General features: G+C 41.7%; 2 protein-coding genes across 2 annotated transcripts in view; both read left to right on the forward strand.

Annotated features, from left to right (window-relative positions):
- LOC118227486 (tryptophan 5-hydroxylase 1) overlaps positions 1-21,165 on the forward strand; it is a 214,253-nt gene that overhangs the window by 40,526 nt on the left and 152,562 nt on the right. The gene's annotated exons all lie outside the window — the stretch shown is intronic.
- Positions 35-19,889, forward strand: LOC118228156. The gene is made up of 3 exons (XM_035419493.1): positions 35-1,233; positions 4,036-4,055; positions 19,709-19,889. Exons 1-3 carry the CDS (start codon positions 205-207, stop codon positions 19,887-19,889), a joined length of 1,230 nt encoding a protein of 409 aa, XP_035275384.1. The 5' UTR covers positions 35-204.

A 21,165-nucleotide genomic window follows, 5' to 3' on the forward strand; every position in this document is an offset into this window, starting at 1 on the left:
AACATACCTTGTGTATTGTGTATTGTGTTTTGCGTATTGCGAACAGAAAGCCGCGTGGCGGCCGGAAAATAAAAAGACGCAGTCGCGTCCTGAAAAAGAACTTGTCTCTCTCTCATCTCTCAAACGAGCGGTAGCACTCAGTTTGCTACAGTGGTGGCCCGTGCGGGGGAGACGGCAGGAAGAGAGAGAGAGAGAAGGTCAGAGATGGACCCAAACCGGAGCGAGACGGCGCAGCCTCTCGTAGCGCTGGCGAGGATGCTGGAGGGGATGGCCCAGATGCAGGAGCGGCAGGCGGCCGTACACGCAGAGCAGATGGAGGCTCTGCGTGCACAAGCCTCCCTCCAGACCCAGGCGCTGCGACAGCTGGCTGCCGCCGGGGAAACCAGCTCCCGGGACCCGCCGTCCCGATCCCCTCTCCGGATCCACATACCAAAAATGACCGCCGAAGATGACATCCAGGCCTTCGTGGAAAGTTTTGAGGTGGCAGCGGAGGCGTGTCAGTGGCCCCACGAGGAGTGGGTTGTACACCTCCTGCCCCTTTTAACCGGGGAAGCCCAGCAGGCGGCGCATGGACTGCCGCCCGGAGCCCGGGCGGATTACAAGATTGTGAAGAGGGCGATCCTGGACCGACTGGGCTGCAGCACGGAGGATTACCGGCGCCGGTTCCGGACGGCGAAACTGGTGGCGGAGGACCGTCCCTTCGCATACGCCCAAAGGCTAACCCACATGGCCCGGCGTTGGCTGCAACCAGAGACCCGGTCCGCCGGGGGCGTGGTGGAGCAGGTTATACTGGAACAGTTCCTGGAAGGGTTGCCGGAGGGAACGGCCAATTGGGTGCGCTGCCATCGCCCGACCAACCTAGAGGGGGCGGTTACCCTGGCGGAAGACCACCTAGTGCTATACCCCAGCGCCCAGCAGCAAGCACGGCCGGAACCGGCGCCTAGGAGGAGACCCCCTCCTCGTGCTGGCCCCTTCCCTGTCCCCCGGGCTCTGCCCCCTCCCTTGCCTCAAACTAATCCCCCCTTTTTTCCGATTCCCTCTCCAGGTCCAGGCTCAGTGGCGGGGGGCTCCGGCTCGCAGAGGGCGCCTCAGACGCTCGGACCGGGGTGTTGGCGGTGCGGACAGCTGGGTCACCTGCGCCGCGATTGTCCACTTATGGAAGTGGGGCAGGTGGTCCGGGTGGTCGGGCCGCCCACTTCCGCTCCCGATCAGGAGGGAGCGTACTGCATCCCGGTAAGGGTGCAAGGGAGTGAACACCGGGCGCTGTTGGATTCAGGGGCTATGCAGTCCCTGATCCAGCAAAACCTGGTTCGAACCGAGGCATTGGTAAAGGCACCCTGGGTTTCCATTCGGTGTGTGCATGGAGATGTGCACAAGTATCCGGTAGTACCCGTGGAAATTTGTTACCAGGGAAAAACGCATATGGTGAAGGCTGCGGTTAGCTCCCGGCTTGCGCATCCCCTAATCTTGGGTACTGATTGGGCGGGGTTTAGGGAGATCTCTAGAAACATACTGGGGTTGCGATCACGACCGATAGGGAAGTGTGACGTGTGTGCTGTTGACGGTGGTGACGCAGGGCCGTCCGACACGGCCGGGGCGGGGAGGGACCCAGGCGAGCCTCCGGTTGAGACTCCCCGGGGTCCTGTATTCCAACCCGCGGAGGATTTCCCACTCGAGCAGTCTCGGGACGACACCTTACGCTTTGCCTATGACCAAGTGATGCGGATTGATGGTCAGCAGGTGCGCCCCGATGCAGTACTCTCTCACCCTTATTTTTCTATTATTAGGGACAGGTTGTATCGAGTGTGTCGTGACGCTCAGACCGGTGAAGAAACGACCCAGTTGTTGGTACCCAGAAACCGCCGGGAAATGGTTTTCCAGGCGGCTCATTACAACCCCATGGCGGGGCACTTAGGGTATGATAAGTCACTACACCGAATAATGGCTCGGTTTTACTGGCCGGGCATTTGGGCGGACGTACGTCGGTGGTGTGCGTCCTGTCCCGAATGTCAATTAGTGAACCCCCCGGCCACCCCAAAAGCGCCGTTGCGCCCACTACCCTTAATAGAGGTTCCCTTTGATCGAATTGCTATGGACCTCATCGAGCCATTTGAACGGAGCACCCAGGGATACCGTTTCGTGTTGGTCTTGGTGGATTATGCGACCCGGTATCCCGAAGCAGTGCCGTTGCGCAATATTTCAGCTAAGAGTGTTGCGCAAGCTCTGTTTCAAATTATCTCCCGGGTCGGAATCCCGAAAGAGATTCTGACTGATCAGGGCACTTCGTTTATGTCACGTACACTAAATGAGCTATACGGATTACTGGGCGTCCGCTCTATTAGAACCAGTGTATACCATCCCCAAACAGATGGGCTTGTGGAGCGGTTTAATAGAACTCTGAAGTCCATGATTCGAAAGTTCATTCACGACGATAGCCGAAATTGGGATAAGTGGTTAGTCCCTCTATTATTTGCAGTGCGGGAGGTTCCCCAGGCCTCCACGGGATTTTCTCCCTTTGAACTGTTATTCGGTAGAAAACCTCGGGGAATATTGGACCTAGTTAAAGAAAGCTGGGAGGACGGTCCAAGCCCCAGCAAAAATGAGTTGCAATACGTTATGGACCTGCGAGCAAAACTCCATACACTGGGTCGGTTGTCACGGGAGAATTTGCTCGAGGCTCAGGAACGTCAGCAGAGGCACTACAATAGAGGGACGAAACTACGTCAATTCTCGCCGGGAGATAAAGTCCTGGTATTACTTCCAACCTCCAGTACAAAATTACTCGCCAAGTGGCAAGGGCCCTTCGTGGTCACACGACGAGTTGGGGAGGTTGACTATGAGGTGGAGCGTGCTGATAGAGAGGGAGCGAAACAGATTTATCACCTCAATTTATTAAAAGCCTGGAAAGAGGTGGTGGCTGTTTCTCTGGTAACGGTGGATCAGGAGAGGGACGAGCTGGGGCCGGAGGTAGTAAATTCAATCAATCAGACCCCACCCCTTTCAGATAGCCACCTCTCGCCAAGTCAGAGAGCAGACCTTGCCATGTTGCAAAAACGGTTTGCGGATGTGTTTTCTCCCCTACCAGGACGCACGAACCTCATACACCACCATATCGACACCCCCCCGGGAGTAACGGTACGTTCCCGCCCCTATAGACTGCCGGAGCACAAAAAGAAATTGGTGCAGGCAGAAATAAAGGCCATGCTGGAGTTGGGTGTAATAGAGGAGTCCCACAGTGCCTGGAATAGCCCCATCGTGCTGGTAAGTAAGCCGGATGGCTCTATTCGGTTCTGTGTGGATTATAGGAAAGTGAATGCTGTGTCACATTTTGATGCCTATCCTATGCCTAGGGTCGACGAACTCCTGGATCGGCTGGGCACGGCTCGTTTTTTCTCGACACTGGATCTGACTAAGGGCTATTGGCAGATTCCCTTGTCTGCAAAGTCCAAAGAGAAATCGGCTTTCTCCGCTCCGGACGGTTTGTACCAATTCCGAACACTTCCGTTTGGGTTATTCGGGGCCCCAGCCACCTTCCAGCGCCTGATGGATCGGCTGCTGCGTCCGCATGCTGCGTATGCTGCTGCCTATCTGGATGATGTTATCATCCACAGTAGCAGCTGGGCACAGCATATGCGGCATGTGGGGGCGGTGCTCGAGTCCTTGAGGCAGGCGGGGCTCACGGCTAACCCAAAGAAGTGTGCGATTGGCCGAGCGGAGGTACGGTATTTGGGGTACCACTTGGGAAGTGGACAGGTGCGACCTCTGGTGGATAAAACCGCGGCGATTGCGACCTGTCCACGACCCAAGACGAAAAAAGAGGTAAGGAGGTTCTTGGGGTTGGCCGGCTACTATAGACGGTTTATTCCGGCGTTTTCACAGCTGACCAGCCCCTTGACTGATTTAACTCGCAAAGGTGCCTCAGATCCGGTCCAGTGGACGGAGCCGTGCCAGCGAGCGTTTGAGAGGGTAAAGGAAGCCCTCTGCGGGGAGCCGCTCTTGTTCACCCCTAATTTCTCTCTTCCTTTTATCCTGCAGACCGACGCATCGGACAGAGGGCTGGGGGCTGTTTTGACCCAGCAGGTGGAGGGAGTCGACCGCCCGGTGCTGTACCTCAGCCGCAAACTATCCCAGCGGGAGGCGAGGTACAGCACGGTAGAAAAGGAGTGCCTCGCCATCTGGTGGGCGGTCGGGTCCCTGCGCTACTACCTGCTGGGTCGCCCATTCACCCTCTGTTCGGACCACGCTCCCCTCCAATGGCTCCACCGCATGAAGGATACCAACCCGCGAATCACCCGGTGGTATCTGGCTCTACAACCCTTTAATTTTAAGGTGGTTCATAGGCCGGGGGCGCAGATGGTGGTGGCGGACTTCCTCTCTCGCCCCGAAGGGGGTGGGGGGGGGGTCGGTCATCGGCCGGATGGCTCCCCGGCCTAAGTCGGGCGGTGGGGGTATGTGGTAAGGTGGGCGTGGTTTTTGCGTTGGCTGCAGAGAGAGAGAGTGGGCGGGGCGGCTCTCGGAACTCTGCGCCACGGCTGTTGGGGTTTATTAATCAGCACGGATAGTTAATTGTTTGATTGATTGACAATGTGCTGATTACCTCGACAGTGAGCCTGGACGTTTAAAAGCGCCTCGACAGAGAGAGAAGCGAGAGAACTGGAGGAGGAAGAAGAGCTGACGGGCAGTCAGCCGTGAATTGTAACATACCTTGTGTATTGTGTATTGTGTTTTGCGTATTGCGAACAGAAAGCCGCGTGGCGGCCGGAAAATAAAAAGACGCAGTCGCGTCCTGAAAAAGAACTTGTCTCTCTCTCATCTCTCAAACGAGCGGTAGCACTCAGTTTGCTACAATAACATAACATAACGTAATTATGAGAACAGGCCATTCAGCCTAACAATGCTTGCCATTTTCCTAACTAAATTAGTGCTCTGATTACCTACAGACTAGATAGTATCTAACACTGTATCAAGCCTAGTCTTGAAAATCCCCAGAGTTTCTGCCTCTACTACGTGAGCTGGCAGGCTATTACACACATTGACTACTCTCTGTGTGAAAAAAAATTGTTCATAATGTCTGTATGGACTTTACCTTTTGTTAATTTCCATTTATGTCCTCTCGTTCTACTAACAGAACTCAACCTGAAGAATCTCTTGTAGTTCACTTGTTGATCCCCTTTATGAATTTAAAAGCCTCAATCAAATCTCCCCTGAGTCTCGTCCTACTAAGCTTAAAGAGGTTAAGCATCTTAAATATTTCCTCATAGCTTTCATCTTTCATACCAGGAATCAATTTTGTTGCTATTCTTTGAACTTTTTCCAGAGCCTCTATAGCCGTGTTTCCACCCAAAGTACCCGGAACTGTCCCAAGAACTACTTTTCAAGGAACTAAAAGATTCCTTCAGCCCATTGTAGTCTGCGTTTCCACCATGGTCCAAAGACCCGCAACGATTAGGCAAATTAGTCTGCTGACGTATGAAAAAGTGACGTTGTCGTCGGTCCATCTGTCATATGATTTCTTCTGTAACTCCATACTGCCACTGAAGTACATTATTTTCCAATAGCGGGACAGCCCAGAGGGGTTTATTCCACTTATACAACTGGTTACCAACAATGACTATATATGGTTACTTTAGTATTTATTGATTTTTATCGACTTAATCACCTGAAATTGAAATATTCTTCCACGGCCGTTTGGGCACATTATTTTACTGTTGTCAAGCACAACTCTTGTTGGTAGTTCGACTTGGACCGTTGTTATGCAGCAAACAGGATATAACAGGCCAATATACGGATTGTAACTGTTTTATATATCTTATCAAACAAATTCATTATATTTTTTATGCGAACATTCACTTTCATGTCTTGACATCCGAGGCGACAGACTGCATTCATATTCCACAAATAACTGGTAACAAGATATATAGCAGAAAACATGCACACATCGTAAACAATTTGCTGTTGAATTGATTAATTTGACTCTCATCGTCATTTCCATATCGCAAAATGACAAGAATAAATAGAATGAAAACTCAGCTACCGTTTGCTTTCATCTTTTAAAGTTACTGCTAGCGGAGCAGCTAAATAGCCTACTTGAAGTGTGCCCTGCAGCCTGGTATTCCTGGTCTTTTTGTGGAATTTAAGAATCGCAGAGTAAAATTATGGCAGTTTGAAAAAGCAAAAGGGATGATTACTAGAATTAACCTGTTATCTTACCCTGACGAAAATTGCGGAAGGTGATTTTTTTCCTGTTTTCTTTTACTGTATCCCCAATGTAAATTACGCTGAAATACCGCATACCTCACTTACTGTGTGAAGCATTTTGAGTCAGTTATAACGGGCTAAAGAAAATCCGGATGAAAATATTTAGCAAGCAAATTAAATTGTTTGAATGTTTTGGTACGTAATATGCCTTCCCAGCACGAATGCTTAATATTTTATAAAACAGACGTAATGCTAAAGCAAGAAAAGAACAGAAGAGCACACGTTATAATCCTCAATCTTAATTTCTCATCTGTAGACGTTGGCAGGCTATAAAAAAGTGGGCTACTGCGCCGCATAACATAAAAGTTTGAATTCAAGTTATTATTTTGAAAATAATAAATCGGTTTGCGGCTGCAGATTTTTAAAAATGGCGCTTGAAATAAAATGCTGCGAGCAGGCTACTCGACCTATCAGAAATGTTCAGCGCTTGCTCCCCACCCCAAAAGTTCCTGTACTTTTGGAAAGTACTACCCCCCGAGCAAGGACTTGTTGGGGGGTAAAATAGAGTCCTCGGAACTTAATTTAGACCCTGGTTCCTGCGGTGGAAACGGGCTTATGTCTTTCTTGTAGTACAATCCCCAGAACTGCATACAATACCCCAAGTGTGGTCTAACAAATGTATTGTATTGGATAAGTATAACTTCCTTGGATTTATACTCAATACTTTTGGCTATATATCCCAGCATCCTGTTGGACTTTTTTTTTACTGCTACAACACAGTGCCTAGAACCAGAAAGGCTTTGATCAACCATTACTCCCAAGTCTTTTTCAAACTGAGCACATTCCACTATTGTTCCACCCATAAAGTAATCCTACCTAATGTTTTTATTTCGCACATGCAGAACTTTACATTTGGCTATATTAAATTTCATTTTCTAGGTTTCCGCCCACTTCTGAATTTTGTTTAAATCTTCTTGGATTACTTGAGTAGCTTCCAAACTATAAAATTAGTTGATGTACTTTCTATGTCCCTGTCAAGGTTATTGATATAAATGAGGAAGAGCAGTGGTCCCTGCATCAATCCTTGTGGGACTCCACTTCCAACAGTTACCTGCTCAGATAATATCCCTCCTACCACTACTCTTTGTGTTCTACCCTGTAGCCAGTTCCGAATCCACTCTGAAAAACGTCCTCTAATTTCTACTGTCATCATTTTACTAACAAGTCGCTCATGTGGTACCTTATCAAAAGCCTATTGGAAATCTAAGTAGATAATATCATACATCTTGTTATATCAAAACACTTGGTAGCTTCTTAAAAGAATACCAGTTTGTCAGACATGACTTTCCCTTAAGAAAACCATGCTGGCTATCCCGTAGGATATTGCTATTTTCAAGAAATACTTCCAACTTGTTTTTAACGATAGATTCCAGTATTTTACATGTGATGCAAGTTAAACTTACAGGCCTGTAGTTTCCTGGATCGGTACGGTCCCCTTTCTTATATATTGGTATTGTATTACCTTGCTTCCAGTCCTCAGGTATTTCTCCAGTTTCTAAGGACTGTCTAGTTAATGTGCCATAATACATCAAATCTAACTGCAGAATGATCGCTAGTCCCAAGTGGCTCAATTACCTCTATGCTACAAATTCTGTCTGGATCATTACGTAGCGCCAGATCCAGAATTGATTCCCCTCTTGTGGGCTGATTGACATACTGTGCCAAAAAAGGTCATTTATAATGCCTAAAAATCTTCCTCACATTTTCCTTGTCCTATCATCATTTCCTAATTAATAGCAGGGTAATGGAAGTCACCCATAATAATAGTCTCACAATCCTGACAAGCTTGTTTTATTCTTCCAAAGAGTGTTGAGTTTACACTACTGTCTGAAGTTGGCGGCCGGTAACACACTCCTACTGTAAGGCCCTTTTCATATTCCCCTATGAGCTTTATTAAGATATCCTCACTAGACACAAGCTAGTCAATTTTGGGAATTTTCTGCACATTAAAATTTTCTTATACATAGAGAGCTACACCCACACCTCTCTTACTGGATCTATCCTTCCAAATGAATTTGTACCCTTCTATATTATATATATTACTATATTATGTACCCATCCCCATCCTTATCCCCAAGCCATGTCTCTGTAATCCCAATTTATTTTTTTATACTTCTAGCATTTAAGCAAAGACATTCCAGATAATTACTTTTACACATCCTATATATATATATATATATATATATGTACACAGTGGGCTCCAGAATGATTGGCACCCTTAATAAAAATGAAGAAATGTATTTCAATACATTTACTTTCATGCTTCAAAGTTTTTTTATTAAGTAATCTAATTTTTTTCTGAAAACCATAGGTGCCATAATTATTGGCACCCCTAACAATTATTGTAAGTAAAATCAAACAAAATGAAATTGGCAATACAATTTTACTTAATTTAGTTCATCTCAGTCTAAAGGAACTATATTGTGTCATTCCATCACTTCCAGTTTCACTATAGAATAAAAATTAGGTAACAAGCATACAAAATCCCTTTGTCATCCATCAGCATGGGAAAAGCCAAATAACTGTCAATTCAGAAGAGATCAATGGTAATTTACCATCACAAGTCTGGTAATGGGTACAAAAAAAGACATAAATGGTTAAACATACCACTTAGCACTGTAAGGGCAATAATAAATAGGTGTAAAATATATGGAATGGTTGCAATTTTTCCAGGAAGAGGAAGCAAGTGCATGGTGTCCCCATGGACGGTGAGGAAGATGGTGAGGGAGGCCATTAATAACCCAAGGATCACTGTTTAAGAATTGCAGAAATTGGTTTGTTTCTTGTGGTCAACAAGTCTAAAAGAAAAAAACATAAAATGGCACCTCCATACCGACTAACTCTTTGGAAGGGTGGCACGAAGACAGCCCTTACTGAGCACAATAAACAAAACCAAGAATCTGGAGCTTGACAAACGTTATTGGAATTATGACTGGAAGAGAGTGCTATTGCCATATGAGACCAAAATTGAACGTTTTGGCCATACACACCATCGACATGTTTGGCGGCAAAAGAGGAATGCATTCAGGAGAAGCACCTCATACCTACTGTCAAATATGGAGGTGGGTCCCGAGGTACTATTTTAGATCAATGGCACAATGAATTCAACAAAGTACCAGGAAATTCTGGCAGAAAATTTGGTTGTCTTTGCTAAGAAGCTAGGATCTGGTCATACTGTAGGTAGATTGTCCAGCAGGAGAATGACTCCAAGCATACATCAAAATCTAAACAGAAATGCTTAAGTGAAATCAACATCCATGTTTTCCAATGGCCATCTCAGTCTCCAGACTTAAATTCCATCAAAAACCTGTGGTCTGAACTGAAGCGGGGGAGGGGGAACCCAAAGATATCAATGATTCTGAAAAGTTCTACATGGAGCAATGGTCAAAAATCTCTCCAAATGTTTTCTCTAACCTTATCACAAATTACAGGAAAAGACTCATGGCTGTCATCTTTGCCGGGAGTGTTTTCACAAAGTATTAAACCAGGGGTGCCAATGTGGAACCTGTTTTTTGGGGAAATATTTTTTTTATTTAAAAAATTTAAGACTGGTTGACTCCAATGAATCATTAATCAAGCACACTAGTTTACACATGTTGGAAAATAAAGCTTATGTCAATATGTCAATTATTTTTTAGTTTAGCATTTTTTTTGTGCATATTTATCAAGGGTGCCAATAATTCTGGAGCCCACTATATATATATATATATATAAATAACTATATGTATGTATGTATGTATGTATATGTGTCTGTGTGTGCACGTGTGTGTGCTAGTCATGGATTGTCATTTGCATAATCTAGTATTTCAGAAGCATTACTCTGAATGGGGACCTTCAGAAGAGTTTTCTGCTATTTTTAATGAGTTTTAATGAGTTTCAAGAATTGATATTTGTACATGATATCAGGCTACATATATCCCAGGTGAGAGGTCTGGCCAGTCCATTGAATTGCTGACTGTGAAACCATATGCAGGGCCCCTCACACAGATGTAGCTTCAACCCCCAACATGGAATGCGTTCAGCTCTGGTCCCTTCTCTATCTGTTACCTGCTCTACTTTCTACCTGTCCCAATCTCCTTTAAAAAGATTACTCATAAAACAAATATTTTCTTTTGCCTGATAAGGTGTGACCAACTCAGAAAACATTTTTTATCAATTTCATAGTAAATCACTGGTGTCATAACTTAATGTGGCACAACATGTTATATATATATATATTATAAATTATATATATGTCATAAATTCATAAGACAAGTGAATCTTTTATTTTTATTCAACTTTGAAAAAAATGTAACAATGACTAAACTTTAGTTTGGTATAATTAATAGTAGCATTGTGAACATGCCTTTAATATTTTTACCTGTTATTATGGGAATCTTCATTGGAGGGATAATGTTAACCTTTGTGGAGCTCCCTGAAACCATAATTGAAATCATTTTTAGTTCTGACCAAGCAGCATGTCATTCATACAAAACAATTATTTGTCCTGCTCTTCAGACACTTGTGTGGAGTAAGTCTCTCTTATGAACGTATAATACCTCCATAGATTTTTCACATCCTTCATAAAGCTGACCAAAAAAATCTGTTTAAAACAAACAGAAATGATCTATAATGCATTCTCAATATTTATACAATAAAGTTGGTCAGAGAAAAAGAAAAATTATATTTACATCACAATTATTTTGAATCATTTTGGAAAACACTGTAACTATTTTAAAAATAAAATGGTTCAGAAATGCATAAGCTATAATGCTGTTGAGAATCAAGCTTTATTTTTTAAAACAATGAAACCAATTACATGGTAATAAAAATAGATTCTCACTCATTGTTCATATCCCGATAATTTCTTTCAAAATACAAAGATAATTAATGTATTTTTCATTAATAGTAAAGGAGATACCCATGAAGCAAATACATATTTAATTCATTTAAATATGCTTAAGGATCAGTCTATTCCCATTCAATATAAAAGTAAAACATAGAAGAAGCACACAGGCTTAGGAAATACCTACCTTTTTCCGCAGGGGCTAATCCTATAGACAGTGCTAACAATAGTAATGCCCACGTGAACCTTTCTTTAGGTGTCCCCATGGTGGCCTTGTGGGTTGTGAGCAGGATCTCCACAGGTGCTTAAAGTGAGGCGATAAACTTTGTTCTGGGTTTTATACCACCTTTGGCAGAGAAGGCTCATCATGCTTCAAGTATCTGAAGAGAAGGTGGGGCTCAAGCAATAAAGTAACTTCTTGTGGGGGTTCTCATATCACAGTCTCAATATGGACCTTTGATCTCCATTATTATTTTGAAGGATTAAAAATCTGTATTCCTTAAGAACTTTGAGTAAATAAAGTACAGGATTTGTTTTCAGTAGCATTAGCATATGAGGAAAAGCAGTCATTAATTGTGTCTATACTTTATGTTTATTTACTGAATTTGGACTCAGTCACACCATAGCCTTGCATAACTCAGGCCAGGTATGTGCCAGGAACAAGATGAATTGCCTATTTTATTCCTGGGCCTGACTGAATGTCATTCTTTATCTTGAATGGTCCTTTTGACTCAACAATGAAAGTGTTTTGTGCTTTGTTCATTATTATGTTCAAGCATACTTTCAAAGTAAATTTTCTTTGTTATAATTGTTTCATGAGTTTGTGATTATGTGGTATTTTTATGTGTGGTTCCACCATTATTCATTCATCATCCTTTGCATTACCATATATGTGCAATAAGCCAGGGGCTAACACGCAAGACAAGCACTCTCATTCCTGTGGACACATTGCAGATAGCTGGAACCAAAACATTTATGGAATAATCTTTCATGGAATTATATTACCCAATACATTAATTAAATATGTTACCCTTGATGATAAAAATGACTTCTGCTACAGCAACAATGCTTGTCAATGGTTGTATTTAAAATGTTTCCTTGTTTTCCTGCAATGCTGATGCTATTTCTAGTCTCTATTTACAAACATAAATTCAATTCAATTCAATTCAATTTTATTTGTATCACACTTTCTACAGGGAACTGTCACAAAGATACTTTACAGAGTAGCAAAGCAAGAAACAGAGCATACAGAGCAGAGAAAACACCAGGCCTGAACCCTCAAATAACAAGTACATGAGGTAAAAAAAACTCCCAGTGGGGAGAAAACAAACGGTGGTGAGAAAAAACTCCCCAATGGGAAGAAATCTCTAGAGGAACCTGGCTATAGATGGGGAGCCCATCATCCGCTAGCCAGGTGTAAAGTAGCAATAGAATGGAATGTGTCAGAAATGCTACAAGGGACCTATCACAGCAAATAAATTGGGTTAAGCAGATTACAGTTGAGGTAATAGCTAACAGTAATAACAGAAGAATAAATGCTATAGTTACAAATGGTATATATTGTGCAGTTTAGAGGAGATGGGTGATGGATCTGGAGCTCCAGGCTGCTTCAAGGCATGGTCAGGGGAGGAACAGGGCTGAAGCAGTCCATGGCCATGGAGCGAGAGACATTACACACACAGCTATCCCAGTCTACCTCCTAGATATACTGATGTATATTTGTCTAAATCTAATGTTCTTATAAGAAAGACAAAAAAGGTTAGCGTTTGAATCCCTCTCTTCTCTGGTTTTTTCTCTCACCAGTTTTCAGTTTATGCACAGTCACCTCCAGAATTGTTGGCACCCTTGAAAAGGATGTCCACCTTCCTTTTACATCAAGTTGGCTTCTATTGTGCTTTTATGAGACTGGTGAATATACAGTATTGAGGGGATCTTTGATCATTGCTCCATACATAATATTTCAGGATCCTTAAGATGCTCTGATTTCTGCTTATGGCCCACCCTCTGGTTCAAGTCTGGAGACTAGAGTGGTCTTTACACAGACTGCAGACTACATGCCTGTGTAAAGACGTTAAGCCAGTGAGAAGGCAGGTTTAAATTACACAGCTCTGACCCATCTCATGACATAGGAAAAAAGCCAGAACTGACCCAGTATTTCTGTGTAAAATAAAGCCAGAGAAATGCCAGTACATTGCCTTGGTAACATACCACATAAACATTCTGTCAGCTGTCCATCTGAGTTACCTTGTGTCAACAGTTTCAACAGTAACAGTCACATAAAATCTGTGTTGAGAGGGATCAAAAAAATGACCAAACAAAACGATGGCCACTGGAGGGGATAGAGGAAATAACTGGACAGAAATGGAAGTCAGAGCATTATTAAATATAAGACAGGAAAGGTAAATTATTAAACAAATTGATGGTACAGTCCGTGAGTCCAATGTTTATAAAATGATTGTGGAAAAATTGAAAGCTAGGGGAATAGGTTAGGGTGAAAAGAAAAACACAGGAAGTTACCTAAAAAATAAAAATAATGAAGAGGACATGTATACAGTAGCCTATATGAATGCTAGAGGATAATTATGCAATGAATGCCGGTTCTTCTGAGCAGTCCAGGTAGTTCTTCTGAGCAGTGTAAAGAGTAAATACCGGGTAAAAGACGATCAAAGAACGTCAGTGTAAATTGGTTACCGTTTCATTTTTCCCAGCTCTGATCCAGTATTCTTAACTCGTATAACAGTAAAGATGGCTTAGGATGGCCATTCCCAGAGGAAAAATCTTTTGCTCAGGATAGTCTTTTCTTTAACTCTTAAGAAAGTAGTAAGATGTCAATTGTACATATTTTTGAGATCACTTCAATCTGAATTGTTGCTCCTAAAACCCCCTTAGGAGAAAAGATGAGATAATGAGAGGATGAATATGAGACTTCAGTAAGACTAATGGATATTGAATTGAGATTCCAATGTGGTTGTTTCTCATGAGGTCACTATGAGAAAACTGAGACATATTTGAGAAGAATCATGAGATCCTAGGAGTCATAGCTGAGTTTTCTTTGAGCTCTTTCTCTGATCTCATGGTCCCATGTTCAGGAGACTTAAATTAGACTTATTTAAGATCATTTAGAGATCTCTTGTTTTGATCAGAGTAAGACATAAATGAGATTATATGTGGTTGTTTCTCCTGAGTTGAATTTGAGAAGTAGGAGAAAAAGCCTTTGGTCTCGCCTTAGTATTAAAAATAGCTCATTTGTGTAAAGGAGAAATGAAAGAAACAACTATGAGATCTCTTCTTGGATTTTGTTTCCTATGGGTTTCAAAACAGAAATTTTGTTGGCAGTAATTAATTTCTTGGTATTCTAGGTATGCTTAGGAGCACAGAGAATCCTTCTCTGATGCCAATATGAAATTAAAATATCCAAGCAGGGAGCTGTTAATTTAAATATGGGCCTGTACTGAATGAACATTATTTTATCCTTTACTTTGACTTAGAAGTAAGTCAACGTTTTGTATATGAGAAAGCAGGGGGTCCTGGACAAGATCTTTCATTCATTTAGTTAACTATTTTACTGTTTTTATGTTATAATGTGTTTATGTTCTTTAAACAAAACACAAAACTGCTGACTTACAAAACATAAAAAATTATATTCCAGTGCTGCCCTACCCATCACATCCAAGGGCAGGGTTGTCAAGCCATGTCCCGAGGACAAGGAAATGAGAATGAATCATCACAAAACAGAGGAGCTGATCTCTCCCTTACTTCAAAGAATGATTCCCATTTTCTAATATGTCCAAATTTATGCTGTGCCAACTGCTTTTCCTATTACTCAGAAGGTGTAGGCTGAAATTACAGTAAGGCAGAATAACTGATATGAGTCAGTTAGCTTAATACCAGCTTCAGGATTAAGATCCTGTTGTTCATGAAGGCAAACATTCAAAAACAAAGGTTTTCCAGTTGATTAGATTTGCCTTCATCCATGTCCGTCCAGATTTATTTGAAATTTATTTTCCAGTTCCTCGTATGCTTTTCTTGGTTTTTCCCTGAGTACAACCTCAGAGATATATCCACAGATGGACTGACCGATAAAAAAAATTGGTAAGAAACCATAAGCAAAAAGATTTTTTCTCAATGTTTCCCCTACTATATACATTAGTTGGCGGGTTGCCCGAGCAGCCACCCACTAATCTCTGACCCCCCACCCGTCAACAGCTTTTAGTTTACCAAAATGTGGTCCCCCCACCATCATTCTTTTCAAGAATGTCAACTTAAACACATAAACGCAAAGCAAACAGCCCCTATGCGTGTTGTTCTTAACTCTTACTTATATTAACGAACTTATACTAAAACTAGTTAGCCTAAATATAGGCCTGCATTCAAAATGAAAATTCATATGTGCAACAAAAGTTAACTTAACTGTGTAGCATATAATTATAGGTTTTCAAGAGAATAATCTGCAGCTCTCCAATTGTTATTTTGTCCATGAAATGTGACTTCAAATCATAGTAAATCCATCTAGGAGACTTTTGTTGCTGTTGATACCTTGAATGTCACATCTGGTTATGGTGTTCACCAGACTGTTGTGGATGGCTGAACATCTAAGGTTTTAAATTCAGACTTCTTTTTTCCTGAAGACTGCTTCTATTCCATAGTTTAAAGGATAGTTCAGACCAAAGATTTGCAAAGTAACAAGCTGCAACTGGCAACCTCACAAAACTCACAGTTCGCACCATTCAAAGACTGACTCATTCACAAGATGCGACTGCCTACAGTTACCATAGCAATAATTTTCGCTGCTTGCTTGTTTACAGTTACTTTGTTATTGGTTGCAATACTCTTCTGGCAAATGTCTTGGTCAATGTAGCGAAAATGGACAAAAGCAGAAGCGTTAGGGAAATGCTTGCTGTAGCAGCAGTATTTTAATAAAAGCAAGGCTTCATAAGAGCCAAAGATCCAGACCTTGGAGGTAGACATGGGTGTTTCACCACACAGTACATGGAGTGTACACATAGTTCTGCAAGGTCCAAGATTTATCATTGTTTCTCAATGTCCTTTCCTTGAGCAGTATGTGCACCGAAGAGCTGGTGTCACCAGTGAATTTTTTATGTTATACCCAGTGCACTGGATACCACATGCTTAATAATAACCTGTTCTGGATAAATTGGATAAACCGCATAAATAACTAATTCCTACGGAAGACAGATTGAGCCAGAACACAGTATTTTTTCCCCCACAATATCCAAGATTGTAAAATAGGAAATGCATGTTTTTAAAGTCATATCTGCAAGATTTAATTGTGTCTTCTTGAGATTTAAAAGTTGCGTTTAGGAGATTTAAAAGTCAAAGTAGTCGCTGTCCCACCCATTTGTTGAATAGACTTTTATGTTATATTTCCAAATGAGACCACATTAGCCATGGGACAAGGAGGGACAAGGGCTGTCAGGAATCATCAGAACATTGATTTCTGAAGAAATTTATAATGCTCTCATAGATAGTACAGCAGTTACCAACCAAAACAATGAATGAATTGAAAATAAATGTGGTAATACTTGTATAAATGTAAATTATTCACTTCTAAATAAATATATAAACAAATTTATTAGTAAACAAACATAAATTCAATTCAATTCGTATGAAAAGAAAAAAAAACAACAAAGTTATGGTAAATGGACTGCATTTATATAACGCTTTTATCCAAAGCGCTTTACAATTGATGCCTCTCATTCACCCATTCACACACCAGCAGTGAAAGACTGCCATGCAAGGTACCAATGAGCTCGTTGGGAGCAATTAGGGGTTAGGTGTCTTGCTCAGGGACACTTCGACACGCCCAGGCCGGGGGATCGAACTGGCAACCCTCCACTGCCAGACCGCTCTTACCTCCTGAGCTATGTCGCCCTACTAGTTATCATGAAGCATTTCTTACAATGGGAACCAGTTACAGAATTATACAATATTACCCTTACCAGGCAACTACCTGGACTGCTACAGCTTTAATCTCACAAATATGACTTTAAAAACTTGTATTTCCTAGTTTAAAATCTTGGATATTGGGGGAAAAAATATGGCACAATGTTTTGCTTTATTTTTCAATGTGATATCAATGTTTAATCTTAAACCATTTTTAAAAGTTTCTGTGATGCTCTCATCTGGATTTATAAAGCCTTAAATATAAGAAAGTAGCTGGTGTTACATCTATGGTGCATATCACCAAAGCGCCTTTAAGAAAGGCACTGAACCCCATAACTGCTCCAGAGGCACTGTACTGCGCCTGACCCTGTGTTCTGACCTCTGTGATGATATATCATGTACAGCATATAGTGAACACCAAACTGGCAGTGCCTCTACATATTCCTTCTGTAATGAATATTCACAAGTCCACTTTTTGAGATCCCACTGAATGGACCAGTGGCACGTGCAGGATTCTCTCCAGAGTTATGCAGATGTGAGAGATAATGTGAAACTGTTTGTAATAGAACAGTTTGCAATTAAAGGAAGATGCCTGGTTCGCCCATTGTCTGCATACAGGGGCGTATCTTGGGAAAGAATGCAGTGGGTGCCACTGGAATGGACTCGCGATTAGCTGGGTATCAGAAAATGGAGAATTATATAGAAAATGACAATGACATCAATGACATTGAAACCAACCAAGTCAGCAACAACATGTACTAAAATACTATGCAATCACAGATATTGGAACATTGGAATCAGAAGCTGTCAGTCAAGTGAATCATCATGGGCCAGAAAGGTGTGAAATGTTCATCAAGGTAGCTAGAAATCTGTTGTGATATTATAACCAAGAGTCTTCCTCACCCGAGAGGCTCCTGTACTCACATTGTCTCATATGCCTAGAAGTGAACTACTGTGTGGTGGGTCTGTTTATGGGAATTCTTCATTAGAGCACTCAAGGGATCTCACTGACCAGACAAAACAATGGTGAAGTTGTTTTGTTTTCCCCCTGGTATAGTCTTGCTTATAAAGTTCATTGTGAAAGACCGCAGTGAAAGCACCACAAAAAATGGGCATATTTGCAGATTCTTTACTTAAAATTTGATAATAATCTCCAGAAGTCAGATCTAATTTCCACAATGTATAAAACTGCTATTTTACTATAGACCACTATGGACATTCCAATCATCCTTTGGATCAAATGTCCTCTGACCTTCTCTGAGCACAAAGTTAAAAAAAACATAATATTTAAAATATTTTTTAAATTGGAAAAAGTATGAGGCTAAAAGTAGTTTTGTTTTTCTTGTCCAGCTATTTTTAGATTGGGGGTAACTGATTTTATGAAAATCAGTGGGTTTACATGATGTTTGAAAAAGTCAATTTATTGTTGTAGTCCGGCTAAAACTGGACTTTGAAAAATCATGTAAAAATTGTAGTCCGACTGAAATCGTACAATGTCGATTTTTTCAGAGTCGGACTAACATACCTAGATAATGTGGTTGGGGGACGATTTACTACGGCATATATACGCTTCAATAGGCCAAAAATTGGCCTAGGCATTCTGCACATGTTCCATAAGTTACATAGCAACTATACTCTCACTGTGGCCAAGCGGAATCGATAACGTTTCAGAAAATATATAACTTTAAAAGATTTAATTCAATATTCTACTGGGACTTTTGCCGTTTATTGAGGGTATAAGGAATTAAATTTAGTCGCAGGGAAGAACTCCATTAACTTCAATTACTGTAATGTGAAGATGTATGTGAATACGGGTTTGCGTATACGTGCATTGGCAGCACTGAAAAAGGAAAAAACTGTTTATTATGACACAATATGACCATTGGCAATAACCAAAGATAAGCAGTTTCCATGATGAAAAAGGTGAACACATTATTTTACAAAGCAAGACAAAAGACCGCTATGAAAAGAAAAGACATACAAACTAACAAATTAGGACAAAGAAAAGGAACACAAAGTGAGTATTGATTGAATGCCCAAATATTCTGTACAGCAAAGACTATGGTACCAGGAGAACTGTTAAGAAGATTCTCCCAGAATGTTTCTTTGGACTTCCCTTAAATCCAATCCTGAGAAAGCCTTCCACACCCCACAGCTCCCTGGGTTTGCCCAACCAAGAAACCCCCCCTACTCCTCCAAAAAGAGAGAAACTGCCCTTTCCCCCTACTCTGTAGACAAAGGAGAAGTATCAAAATCCAGTGACAGTAATTAGATACTTTGTACGATGGCACGTGATCCTATGATTTTACCTATCAATTCTCCAAATACTTCTCTATGGGAGTCCATGGTGGTGACCCATCTGTGACCCAGACACTTATGTAGGCATACCTATGAATAAATATACTATGCATTGCATACTTGTGATCATAACCCCACATACCATGTCATACCCGTTTAGTGTGTTTGTCTATGTATGATATTATTCACAGTCCCCCACATTTATCATATCATCCTTAGTTATCTGCATGCAAATACATATGATGCATTCTTTCAGTCCATGGTAGTAGTTTTGTCTGACCCAGGAGAGCCTGGGCCATTGTCCATGAATTTCAGAGCAGCCGTTTATGGCCCCCAATTGAAGTTCTTCTTGACCTTCCACCTGGTATGGCCACAGCTCCAAGAGGGTAATATCCTGTCACCTGATTCCTCCAACTCTTCCAGGAGGATAAGCCATTTGAAGACTGATTCCCCATGGGTCAAAAAAGACAGGCCCATGCAGCTTCCAGCTGCTGCCCCCATCCTGGGGCATTTTATGGCTCCACTCAGCTCCACTCATGAACGGCAGTGGAATTTTTACAACTCCACCAGTGTGCGTGCCATGGAAGAATATGTCCAGTTGTGAGGGGACAACAGAGTTGATTGGGAAAACTGAAATTTTACCTTACAAGGGTGTGACAGGAAATTTTGGCGCCGCTGACTACAATCAAATGTTTTTCACATTTACCATTTGATTGAGCATGTACCATTCAAAGTCATTTTTATGGGTTAGCGCTGTCCGATTGTGCTAGCTACTTCACATTAACCTTGTACGGTGATCAATAAAGGCTAACAGCAAAGTACCACTTAATTATTGTCACTTCTATCACCACTGTAATGAACTAAAAAAAGGTGACTAACGACCTTTTCTGTGAGAAATGCATTGTCGAGCTCACGCGCATACACTGCTGGCGACGTTCTAAAGCTTCGTTTTGCCCTCCCTACTATCATGGAGAAAAAAACACATTTCTGGAAGGAGACCAACTTCATGCTATCGCAACTAAAGGGGTTAAACATCCTAAAATACATGGTTGGAAGAAAAATGCGGAATGGCAAACTATTCAAAAAAGTTGCGATAAAATTGGAGGAAGCAAGATTTATGAGAAGCCTTCGTCAGACACACCTCGGTCAATAAATCGATTCTTTCCGAGTCATGTATATTGGGACAATGACAATAATCCAATTAAATCTCATCTTTGACCAAATCAAGCTATTAATATAGATTGATTTCAACTGTGCATGTAAACGCACTGAATGATACAATTCCATGCAAATCTGTTGGAGTGGTGTGGCTACAGTAAACGGCTGACAAAATACTGCTTTAAATGGATTCCCTCCAACGTTCTGACATCCTCTGAATCACTGCTCTTCTGCAGCACCTTCTATGTGAGTGCAACCAGGTAACTTAGGTGTGAACAGGTATTGTAAATATTTATCCTGCCCTTACTTAATCAAATACTCAGAACACTGCCTCCAAAATAAATATGAATGCTGATATCGAATCAAGTACATCTTGATGTTCTCTCTCATGGAAAATACAGGAATATTTAGGTACCCAACTATGAAGATAGACATCTAATCCAAAACCAATGCTTTAAGTCTTCTTCTGGCAGGGAGATAACAGAGAAAAACTGACCACAGTAACCTGAGACATCAAATGTGGCGGTGGTATTTCTGGCTTTCATATCACCTCCATAATTGGTGAGGTGTTGATTATATTATTGATGGGAGTTCTGAGCATAAACAGTAGAAGCACTCAATTTAAACATTTTGAAAGCAAACCATGTATTTTATATACAGTATATTACTACAGTCAAGAGTTAAATACTTAAGACAACTATTTTTAGTAAATTCATGTAACA

The sequence above is a fragment of the Anguilla anguilla genome, chromosome 5 (assembly GCF_013347855.1).
Source record: "Anguilla anguilla isolate fAngAng1 chromosome 5, fAngAng1.pri, whole genome shotgun sequence".
NCBI lineage: Eukaryota > Metazoa > Chordata > Actinopteri > Anguilliformes > Anguillidae > Anguilla > Anguilla anguilla.

What these genes read in the sequence shown, in the direction of transcription:
- LOC118228156 (XM_035419493.1), top strand. Translation starts at nt 205, where the DNA reads ATGGACCCAAACCGGAGCGAGACGGCGCAGCCTCTCGTAGCGCTGGCG. An exon ending in AGGGAGCGTACTGCATCCCG is followed by an intron (nt 1,234 to 4,035) that starts GTAAGGGTGCAA and finishes TTTATCCTGCAG; the next exon opens with ACCGACGCATCGGACAGAGG. An exon ending in ACCGACGCATCGGACAGAGG is followed by an intron (nt 4,056 to 19,708) that starts GCTGGGGGCTGT and finishes CAACTCTTCCAG; the next exon opens with GAGGATAAGCCATTTGAAGA.